At 34.6% G+C, this 13,346-nt stretch overlaps 1 protein-coding gene across 4 annotated transcripts in view; it reads right to left on the bottom strand.

Moving 5' to 3' along the window:
* LOC132794948 (ATP-binding cassette sub-family D member 1) overlaps positions 1–13,346 on the bottom strand; it is a 29,891-nt gene extending 16,545 nt beyond the window's left edge. Inside the window, exons 1-2 of one of the 4 annotated variants that reach the window (XR_009633389.1) lie at positions 13,249–13,346; positions 7,472–8,131 (exon numbers count right to left, since the gene is read on the bottom strand). Coding sequence is in view for 3 of the 4 variants with exons in the window: in XM_060805277.1 (XP_060661260.1) it covers positions 7,472–8,058 (587 nt within the window). In the remaining variant the exon portion in view is untranslated. Of the gene's footprint in view, positions 1–7,471; positions 8,132–12,689; positions 12,823–13,027; positions 13,165–13,248 lie in introns of those variants that run through there. The other 3 variants (XM_060805277.1, XM_060805276.1, XM_060805278.1) reach the window with 3 other exon arrangements.

Raw genomic sequence — 13,346 nt, 5'->3', positions numbered from 1 at the left:
TGTGTGGAAAATTGAGTGCGTCTAACCCAAGACCAGCAGTGTATTGTACCAGCAAGCTTGTCCCTTATCATTTTTATACCCGCTACGTATAGGGTGGCGACCCAAAAATATTATATATTCTTGATCAGCCGAAATGATATAGCTATGTCCGTCTGTACTAATGAAACGCTGGCTCCTTGAGGCTATAAGAGATAGTTATCAATTTTTTCCTTGCATCACTTGTTATACGAGTATTTGCACGCAGATCACTTGTTATGTTCCGCACGCAAATCGGCAAAAATTTAATAGTCAGCGGAATTTTGAACTACAGTTTTATTTATTTTTTTTTTTTATTTCTAAACATGTATCAAACGGTATATTTGGTATATCGATATAGTACCACATTCAAAATATACCATAGACGGCGTTTTTGCCCATACAAAAGTATTTCTTTAATAACTTCCACAATTATTTATATATTTGTATATATATATTGTATATTTTCGCAGCTGTAACTTGAAAAGTACACTTGTTATTCGATTTTATTGATTTGCAGGGGCGGAAGTGGGCGTGGCAAAAATTTGAAACAAACTTAATCTGCGTGCAAACATAACAAGTGCTGTCGAAAATTATATCACTATCTCTTATAGTCTCTGAGATCTAGGTGTTCATACGGATAGACAGACATGGCTATATCGTCTCGGCATACATATGTACATATATTCTGCCAGCACAAAATTATAATACCCTTCTTCCTATGGGTAATCATTATAAGTTTTTATTCATTTATTTGGACGTTGACTTACTAACGACGATACCATCAAGTGGCCCAGCGATACCAAGCACGGGCTTGTTGACGCGCGGACTAGACAAAATAAGTTTGTGAACAGCATGCATTAATCAAAAACCGCGAATAAATATTAAAAAGACGGTGGACAGCTAATTAAACACACTATGTAGTAATACTATATTAATAGGGAAGCAAAATATTAGGTTGGCCAAAAAGTCTTGCGGTATTTTTATTGAATTTTCAATTGTTCATAAAATTGGTTAGAATAATGCGATTTAAGTCAAATATGCGCCGTTTTGTTCGATGACGAGTTCCCAACGAGATGCCAACTTCATAATGCCCCTCTTATAGAAGCTCGCTTTTCTATTGGTAAAAAACTCGGAGAGCCAATTTTCACAGGACTCTCTTGTGGCCAATTTCCGACTACCAAGGTCGTTCGCCATGGACAGAAATAGGTGGTAATCACTTGGTGCGAGATCCGGACTATACGGTGGATGCAATAGAACCTCCCATCCGAACTCCCGGAGCTTCTGGCGCGTCACCAAAGATGTGTGTGGCCTGGCGTTGTCCTGATGGAAGACAATTCGGCCTCTGTTGACCAAAGATGGCCTCTTCTGCTTGAGTGCTGCATTCAAGCGGTCCAGTTGTTGGCAGTACAGGTCCGAATTGAGCGTTTGGCCATAGGAGAGCAGCTCATAGTGGATGATTCCCTGCCAATCCCACCAAACACACAGAAGAACCTTCCTGGCAGGCCTTCCGGACCGTGGCGCATCTTCGACCACCTCCGCACCAGAACGAAAACGTTGAAACCATCGTTGTGCGGTGGAAATGGAAACTGTATCGGGTCCATAAACTGCACAAATTTTATTGGCAGCATGAGTTGCATTTTTGCCTTTATCGTAGTAGTACTGTAAAATATGCCGTATTTTCTCTTTATTTTGCTCCATGTTTGTGACGCTATAACTCACGAACGACTCAAGACAAACAACAATAAATCAAACACGTGTTAGCGCGGGAAAAGAGCTTTCCAAAAAGGTATCGCATGAACCGATTCGATAAATAGAACTAGAACTACGCGCTTGCAAAGACACCTATCGGAAATACCGCAAGACTTTTTGGCCAACCTAATATGTTAGGATATATGTATAAGAAGATAAAAATAATTGAATACTCGATAAATATGCTAATAAGAAGCTTTTAAGCAGAGGAAGAGATTTGCCGGAGCAAAAGAATACAAAAGGGATTATGGCAAGCGTAGTAGTAGCTCTACGTGAGATGAGAAGAGGAAGAAAATTCCTAGTAATCCTGACCGGAACCGCAAAACTAACTTAACAGCTCCAAAGTGTCTATTTAACCATTAATTAGTCTCTGACTGAAAACAGCACCTTGCATAGTTCTACGGTCAGAGAGAATGAAGGTTTAGTAACAAAAGTCTACTGCGATGGTAATCTAATATTAGGGATCCAATTTGAGCTACGAAGAGCAAATATTAAAAACTGTTTCTGCACCGAGTCAATCCTATCTTAATAAACCCTATACTGGGGATTCCAGACAAGAGATCCGTACTCAAGGATAGGACGAACCAGTGAGTTTTAGTCATAAGCTTATATTTATTGCGATTGAGATGTGTTGCCGTTTTATCCTTTTTCCGGACCGATCTGTCCGGTTTTTTAACTGCGTCAGCCGGAAAAAATTTAAAAAATTTTGGTCTGGCCTTTTTTAATCTGCTTTTTATTTTTGTGTAGTGCTGAAAAGTAATCCAAATATACATTACTTTTATATCGATAGCAGCACTTTTAAATTAATGCAACCCCGTTGTAATCGTGAATCGTATATATCGATAAACAGTGCTATCAGTTGTTACTTTTATTGTGAAATTTGTGCGGGAAAGATGCCAAAAGAAGTTTACAAGCATTCATGGCTAAATCAGCCGGATCTGGTGCAGTGGATGTGTCGTGATCAAAAATGCAGAAGTTGAGCGTTTAGCCAAGCTAATTTTGTAAAAACCAAATTGCGCAACCGACTGCAAATAAAAACTTTAAATGCGATTTTATCGATCAGGTAAATATTTTAATACTCTTTTGTTTCACACATTTATTAAAATTGTTTTTTCCTTTTTTAGGTTTGGGCTACGCCGGAAAGGCGTATATTGCCATGAATATGAAATTCCTGAGCAATATTTAAAAATGATTGGAAGCAACCAATCTACAAAAAATCAAAGTTTAGAAGCTTGCAATGATGACATTGACGATGTTCTCTTTTCGCTGCCCACGTCAAAACGCAGATCTTCATTAAAGTGCACAGACACTGTATTTTTAATAAGTGGTGGCAATAATAATAAGGTAAGTTCGACTCCACGAAAGACAGGTGTACGCTAATCCGGACTCGTTGTTAATACACTGAATTACCACTACGTTTTATGAGCTACACATTTATAGACCGGTCACAAACATTGATTTTCTTGTAATACATACCTTAAAGATAATAAAAAGCCAAACTTTTAACAAATTCAATAAAAATTGTAAATTTCCGAGGAACTCGAAATCAATGCGCGAAAAAAGAAAGAATTTTCTAGAGCTCTTTGCAAAATCATATGGTGTGTTTGACCGTTCACAGCTGATGATCAGTTGATCGTAGAGCTTTTAAAACGCTTAAATCTAATCAAAGCATCTGTTGTCGATTTGTGAAAAAATATCAACGCTTTTTAAATTTCAAAATTTGAATTAAATGCCGCTAGCGAGACCAAATCGCCCACTGTGCAAAGGCGGGCAAAAGCAATCACGTGCTTTCGGCCAATCAGCCTAACCGCTTTCCTGCTAAAAACCTTGGAGAACCTACTTCATATGCACATCAGGAGCAGTTCATTGCATATGATTGCCCCAAACCAGCGTTCATACACAAAGTGCAAGTCTACAGAGACAGCTCTTTATGTTCTTGAAGTCTCCATTGAAAAAGTAGACCATTTCAAAGTTCGATCGATAGATGGATCAACCGATTTCTTAGCGACAGGCGGATGGTGGCCAAGTGAGGCAATTCGACCATTACAAAAGAAGTGCGATGTGGCACTCCCAAGGGTGCGGTTCTATCGCCTCTCCTTTGAAACCTGGTTGTGAATAGCCTATTACAAAAATTCACTAGACGGGCTCCCAAGTTAATTGCCTATGCGGACGACATAAGCATTCTGATAACTGGGATATGCCCAGCCACTCTCAGTCCCGTAATGGAACTTAATGTGCGGGAAGTTAAGGCATGGGCCGAAGCAGCCGGGCTTAGTATTAACGCGGACTTATCCTCTTCACGAAGAGGTATTAGGGTCCTATGTACCTCCTATAAACTCCCTGACCAGTGCAGCATCTTCCAGGCGGAAGTCTTTGCCATTGGCAGCCATTGCGCATCTACTAGATCCCAAGCCAACAGGGCATCGATGGTAACGAGATCGCCGATACTCTTGCCAAAGAGGGGGTAGGGCTTAAGATCTGAGATCTCTAGGCAGAGAAATTGAAGTTCGCTATAGACTTCAGTGCGACGCGAGCTGGCTTGCAAAACTGCAGGCTGATGTGTGCTTCAATAAACAATAACTCAACTAAATTCGTCATGCAGCTTTCAAGGAAAGATTTTAACTGGTCACTGTCTGTCAACTGCCCATGCCGGCCGGTCTGATATAACCTATGTGTAGGGTACTATAATACGGTGCCAACAGAAATCATGGGATACAGACAAAAGGAGGCATCTCCTTACATTATATATATATAATGTAAGAGATCGCCGATACTCTTGCCAAAGAGGGGGTAGGGCTTAAGATCTGAGATCTCTAGGCAGAGAAATTGAAGTCGCTATAGACTTCAGTGCGACGCGAGCTGGCTTGCAAATCTGCAGGCTGATGTGGGCTTCAATAAACAATAACTCAACCAAATTCGTCATGCAGCTTTCAAGGAAAGATTTTAACTGGTCACTGTCTGTCGACTGCCCATGCCGGCCGGTCTGACCTAACCTATCTGTAGGGTACTATAATACGCTGCCAACAGAAATCATGGGATACAGACAAAAGGAGGCATCTCCTTACATTATATATATATGAGTAATTCTCTGGCGAAAAGCATTTTTTTATATTGAGTAAAGATAAGTCTTATAGCTCTTGATTTACACATTAATTAGAGCTAAGAATGAAGTTGAAATTATTTTTTGCTGTTTTAATATAATTGTAAGAATGAACAAATTCGTTCATTAGCCAAAAAAATTATATAGTTTATGGTAAAACAGAAAAAGTTACTAAAATTAATCTTAATCCAGAGCTAAAGAAATACCTTTTAAGTTTTTAAATGGTTTCAGTTTATGTTTCTTCTACTGAAAAATAGTGCCGCCCGTGACAAATTCCACTGGAGAATTACCCATATGTACATTCTTCATCAACGTCATATTAAAGCTAGGATCTCGATTTTGCGATAAAAAATAAATTATAAATTATTCAATAAGTACACTTGGCCCTCGCTTAACACGGACTCTTTTAGCATGACTCTCACACGGTTATAAATTTGCTGTCATTCTCCTTTTAGCACGCTAAAACCTCGTTCTTACACGATTTTTTGATAAGGAGCCACAAAACTGAGACAACATGTTGAAACAAATTGGCTTTGACTATAAATGAAATCAAATGCATTTCAAATTTGATAGAAATAGAAACATTAAGTTTCTATAAAGTTTAACTTGTTAATTAATTATATGAAGCAACTTTTTTGATTTAATACCAACTTTAAATTTTGAAATTATGAATGTTATGCATTTATTAAAGGTATATACATAATAACTTTTGGTTAATTTTGGACAAATGTAAATAAATAAAAACACACCAAATTTGAACAATAAAAAAAATTTTTTTGCTACCAATTTTGAATTTTGCGAACCTAACCCCTTATTTTGTACTGAATCCATGTTTCGCTTAACACAAGGATTTCTAGGAACGTAAACCCGTGTTAAGCGAGGGCCAAGTGTCTTTCATACCACCTTCAAAAATGTATTACCAAGTTAACACCGCCTCTTGAATTTATAACTGAAGATTAGATTAAAATGTGACATTTTTCATAAGTTTTGTAGTTTTAAGAATTTATGAATAGAAAAATCTAGCTGCGATCTAGGCTACGGGCCAGCTGGTTAGTTAGCTGCTTCCCTGTTAACCAGAAATCACATCAGAAACAATAATTGGCCTACACGAAACAACGCAAAATATGTAATATTAGGGAAAAATTCCGTTCCCACCTATGACCCAAGAGTTGAAGAATTAAGACGCTCCTCTAAAAGAAGCTTTCAAAAACTCCATGAAAATATGTAAATAACATATAACTTTGTTCCGCCCTTAAGAAGTTGTTTTTTTTTATTATTTCATTCATTGTTATTGCCGATTTTTACATTTTCTTTCAATTTCTAAAATTTTTCCGATTTTTAAGTTTTTTCAATTTCCAAGATTTTTTTTCAATTTCCAAAATTTTGCCGATTCTTACATTTGTTTCAATTTTCAAAATTTTGCCGATTTTACAATTTTTTCAATTTTAAAAATTTGCCGATTTTAAAATTTTTTTTTAATTTTTAAAATTTTGCCGATTTTACTACTTTTTCAATTTCCAAATATTTTCGATTTTTCCTTTTTTTTTTAATTTCCGAAATTTTGCCGATTTCTACATTTTTTCATTTTCCAAAATATTTCCGATTTTTAAGATTGTGTCGATTTTATAATTTTTTCCGCTAAAATTACTCGCTCACTCAACCATTCATTATTTTATTATTTTTTTGTTTGTCAAAATTTGCAAATTTTTACATTTTTTTAATTTTTAAAATTTTGCCTATTTTACTATTTTTTCAATTTCCAAATATTGCCGATTTTTACTTTTATTTTTTAATTATTAAACGTTTGCCCAATTTAACATTTTTTTCAGTTTCCAAAATTTTGCCGATTTTTACATATTTTTTAAATTTCCGAAATTTTGCCGATTTTTACATTTTTTCATTTTTTAAAATTTTTCCGATTTTTAAAATTGTGTCGATTTTATAATATTTTCCGCTAAAATTGCTCGCTCCCTCAACCATTCATTATTTAATTTTATTTTATTTATTTATTTTTATTTTTTTTTTAATTTTTAAGATTTGATCGACGTTGTTGTTGATAGATAATAGATAGAAGATTTAAAACTGCCAAATTTTTTTTTTTATTTTATTTTTTTTTTTTCATTATTTAAGATTTGATCGTCTTGCTCGCGCCCTTTCTGACTGTAAAATGTTATTTGTTACTATAAGTGCAGCCATGTCGGTAGAGTAAAATTCGCGCTGTGAAAAGTATCCATAGCAGTCTCCTGGCACTAAGCTACCTCCCTACCAATTTTCCCTCAAATCTGTTCTGCCGTTCTTGATTTATAAGTAGTGAAACTTTATAGACTTTCTTTTATATACATATATAGAAGATTAACAACAAATGACAGAGTCCGAACCATAGGAATCGGTTGGATGGTTTACTATCGTATATATATATATATATATATATATATATATATATATATATGTATAAACACAAAATTGCTGGAAAGTAAAAAACCAAAATGAACTTATCTACGTGGAATGCAAAAAGATAATAAGAAATACTGAAATAAATACATATTTTCGCTAATTTCACACATCGCATTTCGAAAATATTATAATTGAAAGTTGTACTCTTACCGGAATGCTAAAGCCAGTTTGCTTTCCAGAAATCGTATCATGGAATTGACGAATGTTGCTGGAATCGCGATACCAAACCATTTAAGCAATACAAGGGCAAATTGTTTAATTTCCTTGCGAACAATGAACTTAACAATCGCACCCTCCAATGCAGCCACATAAATGCTGAGGAACGTGCGTGAGATGAGACACAATGTATGAATAGTTAGCAGTCCGGTTTCGTAGCATAGCTTTTGCGGAATCATTATCTGAACAAGCGCACTGAGTTGCTTTAGGAACTCCTTGTTTAAGCCCGGCTCAACCATTTGCAAATTTGTTTTTTTTAATTCCTGTTGAACCAACAGCTTCTCAGCCTCAGCCAACTTCATATCATCATCAGAGCCATCAATGGGTAACGGCGTGTGTGGCCCTTTGTTAATTTTATATTTGTTGGAATTTTGTGTGTTTTTCATGTATGGGGCTGTTAACTTAATGGTTAATGCACATAATGCTGAGCCCACTAGAGCATAACTAAATGCTTGTATTGACAATCCAGATTGTTCACATTTCTCCGCTATGCGATCAACATATTTTGATATTACTGCCATTGTCAGTATATATGAAAGTAAAACTATCCAACCCAAATTTTAAAATCAGGGAAGACTAATGTCCAATTTATCGCTGCAAATAAATAATAATGAGTCATATTAATATATATTTTATAGCAAATGTTTTACAGTTATAGCAGAAATCACTTTGCTACTTTTTAGCTTTTTAAGAAAATGTAATTTCGTATTTTTAACTCGTTTTTAGTCTCTACTCCACAAAATAATAATATATACAAAATTTATCTAATCAAAATAATTCTTAAAAACAATATAATAATAATAATAAACAATTTAGAAAGCACACTCGACTGTGAGATACCCGCCACCCATTTTGAATAAAAGCAAAATATTGCGGTATTATTTTCAAAATATACCGAAAATACTACAAAATACTAAAAATACATCAAATGGTATATTTGGTATATCAATATAGTAACACATTGAAAATATACCATAGACGGCGCAATGCACCAGATTGTCGGCCAAAGCAACTAGGACCCTAGTAAGTAGGCGTTTTTGCCCATACAAAAGTATTTCTTTAAAACCTTCCACAATTTTTATCTGATCTCAATCAAATTCCCAGGACTCATAAATACTATAGTTATTATATTATTATTATTAGTTATAGACCAAAATTCGCAGCTCTAGCTTTAAAATTACCCTTGTTATTCGATTTTTTTGATTTTCGTGGGCGGAAGGAGGGGTGGCAAAAATTTGAAACAAACTTGGTCTGCGTGCAAACAACAAATGCTGTCGAAGCATTTCTCTTATAGTCTCTGAGATCTAGGTGTTCATACGGACGGACGGACAGACAGACAGACAGACGGACAGACAGACGGACAGACAGACGGACATGGCTAGATCGTCTCGGCTGTTGAGTCGGAGATGCCTCCTTCTACCTGTTACATACATTTCCTGTCGGCACAAAGTTATAATACCCTTCTACCCTATGGGCAGCGGGTATAAAAAGGCTACAGTCGGATGTGATCGATTGTGTGATACCCGTTGCCCGTTTTAAATAAAAAACATATCTAAAAATATACCAAAATTGTATATTAAAAATATGGTAAAATATACCAAAAGGTTATATTTGGTATACCAATATTGTTCTACATTTAAAATATACCATTGAGTATGAAATATAACAGATCGATTGACAAAGCAACTAACACCCGAGTGCAGTAGGCATTTTTTGACATACGAAAGTATTTCTTAAATAACATAACCATTTTATCCGATCGAAACCAAATTTTCAAAAATCATAGTTATTATTATGTGTGTACCAAAAAATTCTAGCTACGATTGCTTTTTATTAGTTTTCGATCTACAGGCGCGGAAGACAGACGGACATGGTCAGTCAATATTTAACAAAACAATGACCCGCAGAATTATTATATTTTAACACAGATTTATACATACATATATTACTGAAGAACTAAGCTTTTTATACGACGATGTTATTAATTGTCAAGAAAACTTTATACATATATAAACTTTTGAATATAAATTGCAGAGAAACTAAAACTACTCACAAGGGATTATACGAACTGTGCATAACTATTTCAAAAAAATTGAGCTATTCCTAATAGGTGCAATAATACATGGTTAGATTACTTTAATCAACAATAGCTGATAATTTTTTTTTTTGGATTAGATTACTTCTTTTTGCTTTCTTTGCAGTTCTTGGTCATGTTATTGATCTTTGAAACTTAGACTATTCAGTATAGATAATGGTAACTAACCCCAATTTCAGCGGACTCATGATATATTTCCAAATCATTAAATATTTACAAACCGCAAGAAAATGAAAAAAAAACAAGAAAGCTACAGTCGAGTGTACTCGACTGTGAGATACCCGCTACCCATTTTAAATAAAAGCAATAAATTTTGCGGTATTATTCTCAAAATATACCAAATATCATGCAAAAATGCTAAAAATATTATTATTATTATTATGTAGCCATTACAACCCTTTTATCGGGTCTCAGCCTGATATATCGGTGTAGTACCGCATTCAAAATATACCATAGACGGCACAATATACCAGATTGTCAGCCAAAGCAACTAAGAGCCCTAGTAAGTGGGCGTTTTTGCCCATACAAAAGTATTTCTTTAATAACTTCTAAAATTTGCATCTGATCGCAACCAAATTCTCAGGAATCATAACTACTATAGTTATTATTGTATATACCAAAATCTGCAACTCTAGCTTTTAAATTACGCTTGTTATTCGATTTTATTGATTTGCGGGAGCGGAAGTGGGCGTGGCAAAAATTTCAAACAATTCTGTTTCTATGTTTCTGCGTGCAAACATAACAAATGCTGTCGAAAATTATAGCTCTATCTCCTATAGTCTCTGAGATCTAGGTGTTCATACCGACAGACGGACGGACGGACAGACGGACATGGCTAGATCGTCTTGGCTGTTGACGCTGATCAAGAATATATATACTTTATAGGGTCGGAGATGCCTCCTTCTACCTGTTACATACATTTCCTGCCGGCACAAAGTTATAATACCCTTCTACCCTATGGGCAGCGGGTATAAAAAAGATTATATTAGCATGATTTTACCGCATCTTAATCTGCTTTGGAATATTTTCATAATGTTGACATTTAAATGCAAATAATTATAAAATTTTGCTTTTGAATATTTCTTTAAAAAAAATAATAAAAAAGAAACTTCTACTAATGTCCTCTAAATACTTAATTTTAAAAATTTATTGAAACTTTTTTAAAGTTTAAATCCAACAAACTATAGTCCTAATTTAATAATAAACATGTAAGAAAACTGCAGTCGAGTGTGCTCGACTGTCAGATTCCAGCTACCCATTTTGAATACAAGCTAAATATTGCGGTATTATTTTCAAATTATAACAAAAATACTAAAAATGTACCAAAATGTACATTTGGTATATCGATATAGATTCAAAATATACCATAGACGGAACAATATACCAAATTGTCAGGCAAAGCAACTAAGACCAATAAGTAATTAGGTGTTTTTGCCCATACAAAAGTATTTCTTTAATAACTTCCACAATTTTTATCTGATCGCAAACAAATTACAATTACTACAGTTATTATTGCATATACCAAATTTTGCGACTATAACTTTAAAATTATGCTTGTTATTCGATTTTTGTCAATTTGCAGGGGCGGAAATGGGCGTGGCAAAAATTAGAAACAATCTTGATCCTCGTGCAAAACATGACAAATGCTGTCGAAAAATTATAGCTATATCATTTATAGTCTCTGTGATCTAGGTGTTCATACGGACAGACAGACGGACATGGCTAGATCGTCTCGGCTGTTAACGCTGATCAAGAATATATAAACTTTATAGCGTCGGAGATGCCTCCTTCCGCCTTTTACATACATTTCCTATCGGAACAAAGTTAAAATACCCTTCTACCCTATGGGTAGCGGGTATAAAAAAAACCAGCAACTTATCTCAATTTTGCTAAAAATTTGAAATCATTCCCCAAATTTCAATTTATAGATTCATTAAAATATGAACAAGTAAGAAAGCTACATTCGAGTGTGGTCGACTGTGAGATACCCGCTACCCATTTTGAATAAAAGCAATATATTTTGCGGTATTATTCTCAACATATACCAAAATTACTAAAAATATACCAAACGGTATATGTGTTATATCGATTAGTACCACATTTAAAATATACCATAGACGGCACAATATACCAGATTGTCGGCCAAAGGACTAAGACCCCTAGTAAGTAGGCGTTTTTGCCTATACAAAACTATTTCTTTAATAACTTCGACAATTTTTATCTGATCGCATTCAAATTTTCAGAACTTATAAGTACTATAGTTATTATTGTATATACCGAAATTCAGAGCTGTTTTCGATTTTTTTGATTTTCGGGGGCGGAAGTGGGCGTGGCAAAAATTTGAAATAAACTTGATATGCGTGCAAGCATAACAAATGCTGTCGAAAATTTGGACCTCTATCTCATATAGTCTCTGAGATCCTGTGTTTCATACGGACAGACGGACATGGCTAGATCCTCTCGGCTATTGATGCTGATCAAGAATATATATACTTTATAGGGTCGGAGATGCCTCCTTCTACCTGTTACATACATTTCCTGCCGGCACAAAGTTATAATACCCTTCTACCCTATGGGTAGCGGGCATAAAAGATTTTTTTTTAAATCATTAAGATATAGATATGTGAATATGTATGTATGTACATATTTTGAGATTTCAGAAGCATGTATTCACTAGGGTTAGTGGTATTTTAAAACTGAGAACGATGGATCGGTCATGACTAACAGCGAACAAATAAATGTTCAATTATTATTTTAATATTATCAGCGTGCAATAATTATAAATAAATTTGTTTGTTTGCAGCCGTTGCATAGAAATGGAATAAGAGTACTATCCAACACTAACAGGATCATGACTCTCAAATTAAAGAAATCACTAATCTCAACAAAATTTTTGCTTGAAAGCGCTCTTGTTTCAAGAACTTTTGCGATTTATACATACATAAGTCTATATCTATTACCATTTGAGCTGAGCGTTAATTCGGTAATTCAGGACAAATATGTACATATGTACATACATATATGAATCTCTTCGCCAAAATTCTTTCATTTACTCACATCAAAGCACAGTCCAAACAGCAAAATTCATGAAAATTCATTCCTTCACTAACAATTACAGGTATTTTTGTATGTATGTATGTATGTACATCTTTAAATGCTGTAGGTAAACAAAAATTGTCACCAATGCAATCTGAGCCAGAAACCGGGCGAAGCTGCCTCGTAGGTACAAATGTTGTATACAGAAATGTATAAAGTGTGTGCTAGTTTTAATGAACTTTGAATTTTCTGTACTTTTTTGATAAGAAAAGTATAAGCAGCGTCATAAAAGACCAACATTAATTTTGAGATTAATCAACAGAAAAAACTAATTGAACTTTGAGACTTATAATACATACGTATTTTTCGGAACATATGCATGTATTTATGTATGTACATAAGTACTGCATATGCAATTCTGCACTAATTACAATGCAACTTATAATTACAAACAATTTTGCGTTGATGTACTACACACTTCATGTTATATACTTTTTTCGAATATATCTTTGTATGTACACATCCGCATACGTATATGTGTAAACAGCTAAATGATTTTTGTTTATTATTATTTACTGACCGTACAATATGCGTCTTTGACTTGAAGCTTACAGCAATCAGCTTTTAGTCTGACACAATCAGCTGATACACTGAACCTTTGTACATGCGTATATTTTT

This window comes from Drosophila nasuta, chromosome 4 (genome assembly GCF_023558535.2).
Source record: "Drosophila nasuta strain 15112-1781.00 chromosome 4, ASM2355853v1, whole genome shotgun sequence".
Classification (NCBI taxonomy): Eukaryota; Metazoa; Arthropoda; class Insecta; order Diptera; family Drosophilidae; genus Drosophila; species Drosophila nasuta.
Note: the sequence above shows the minus strand (reverse complement) of the source record. Positions and strands in the feature narration are given on the sequence as shown.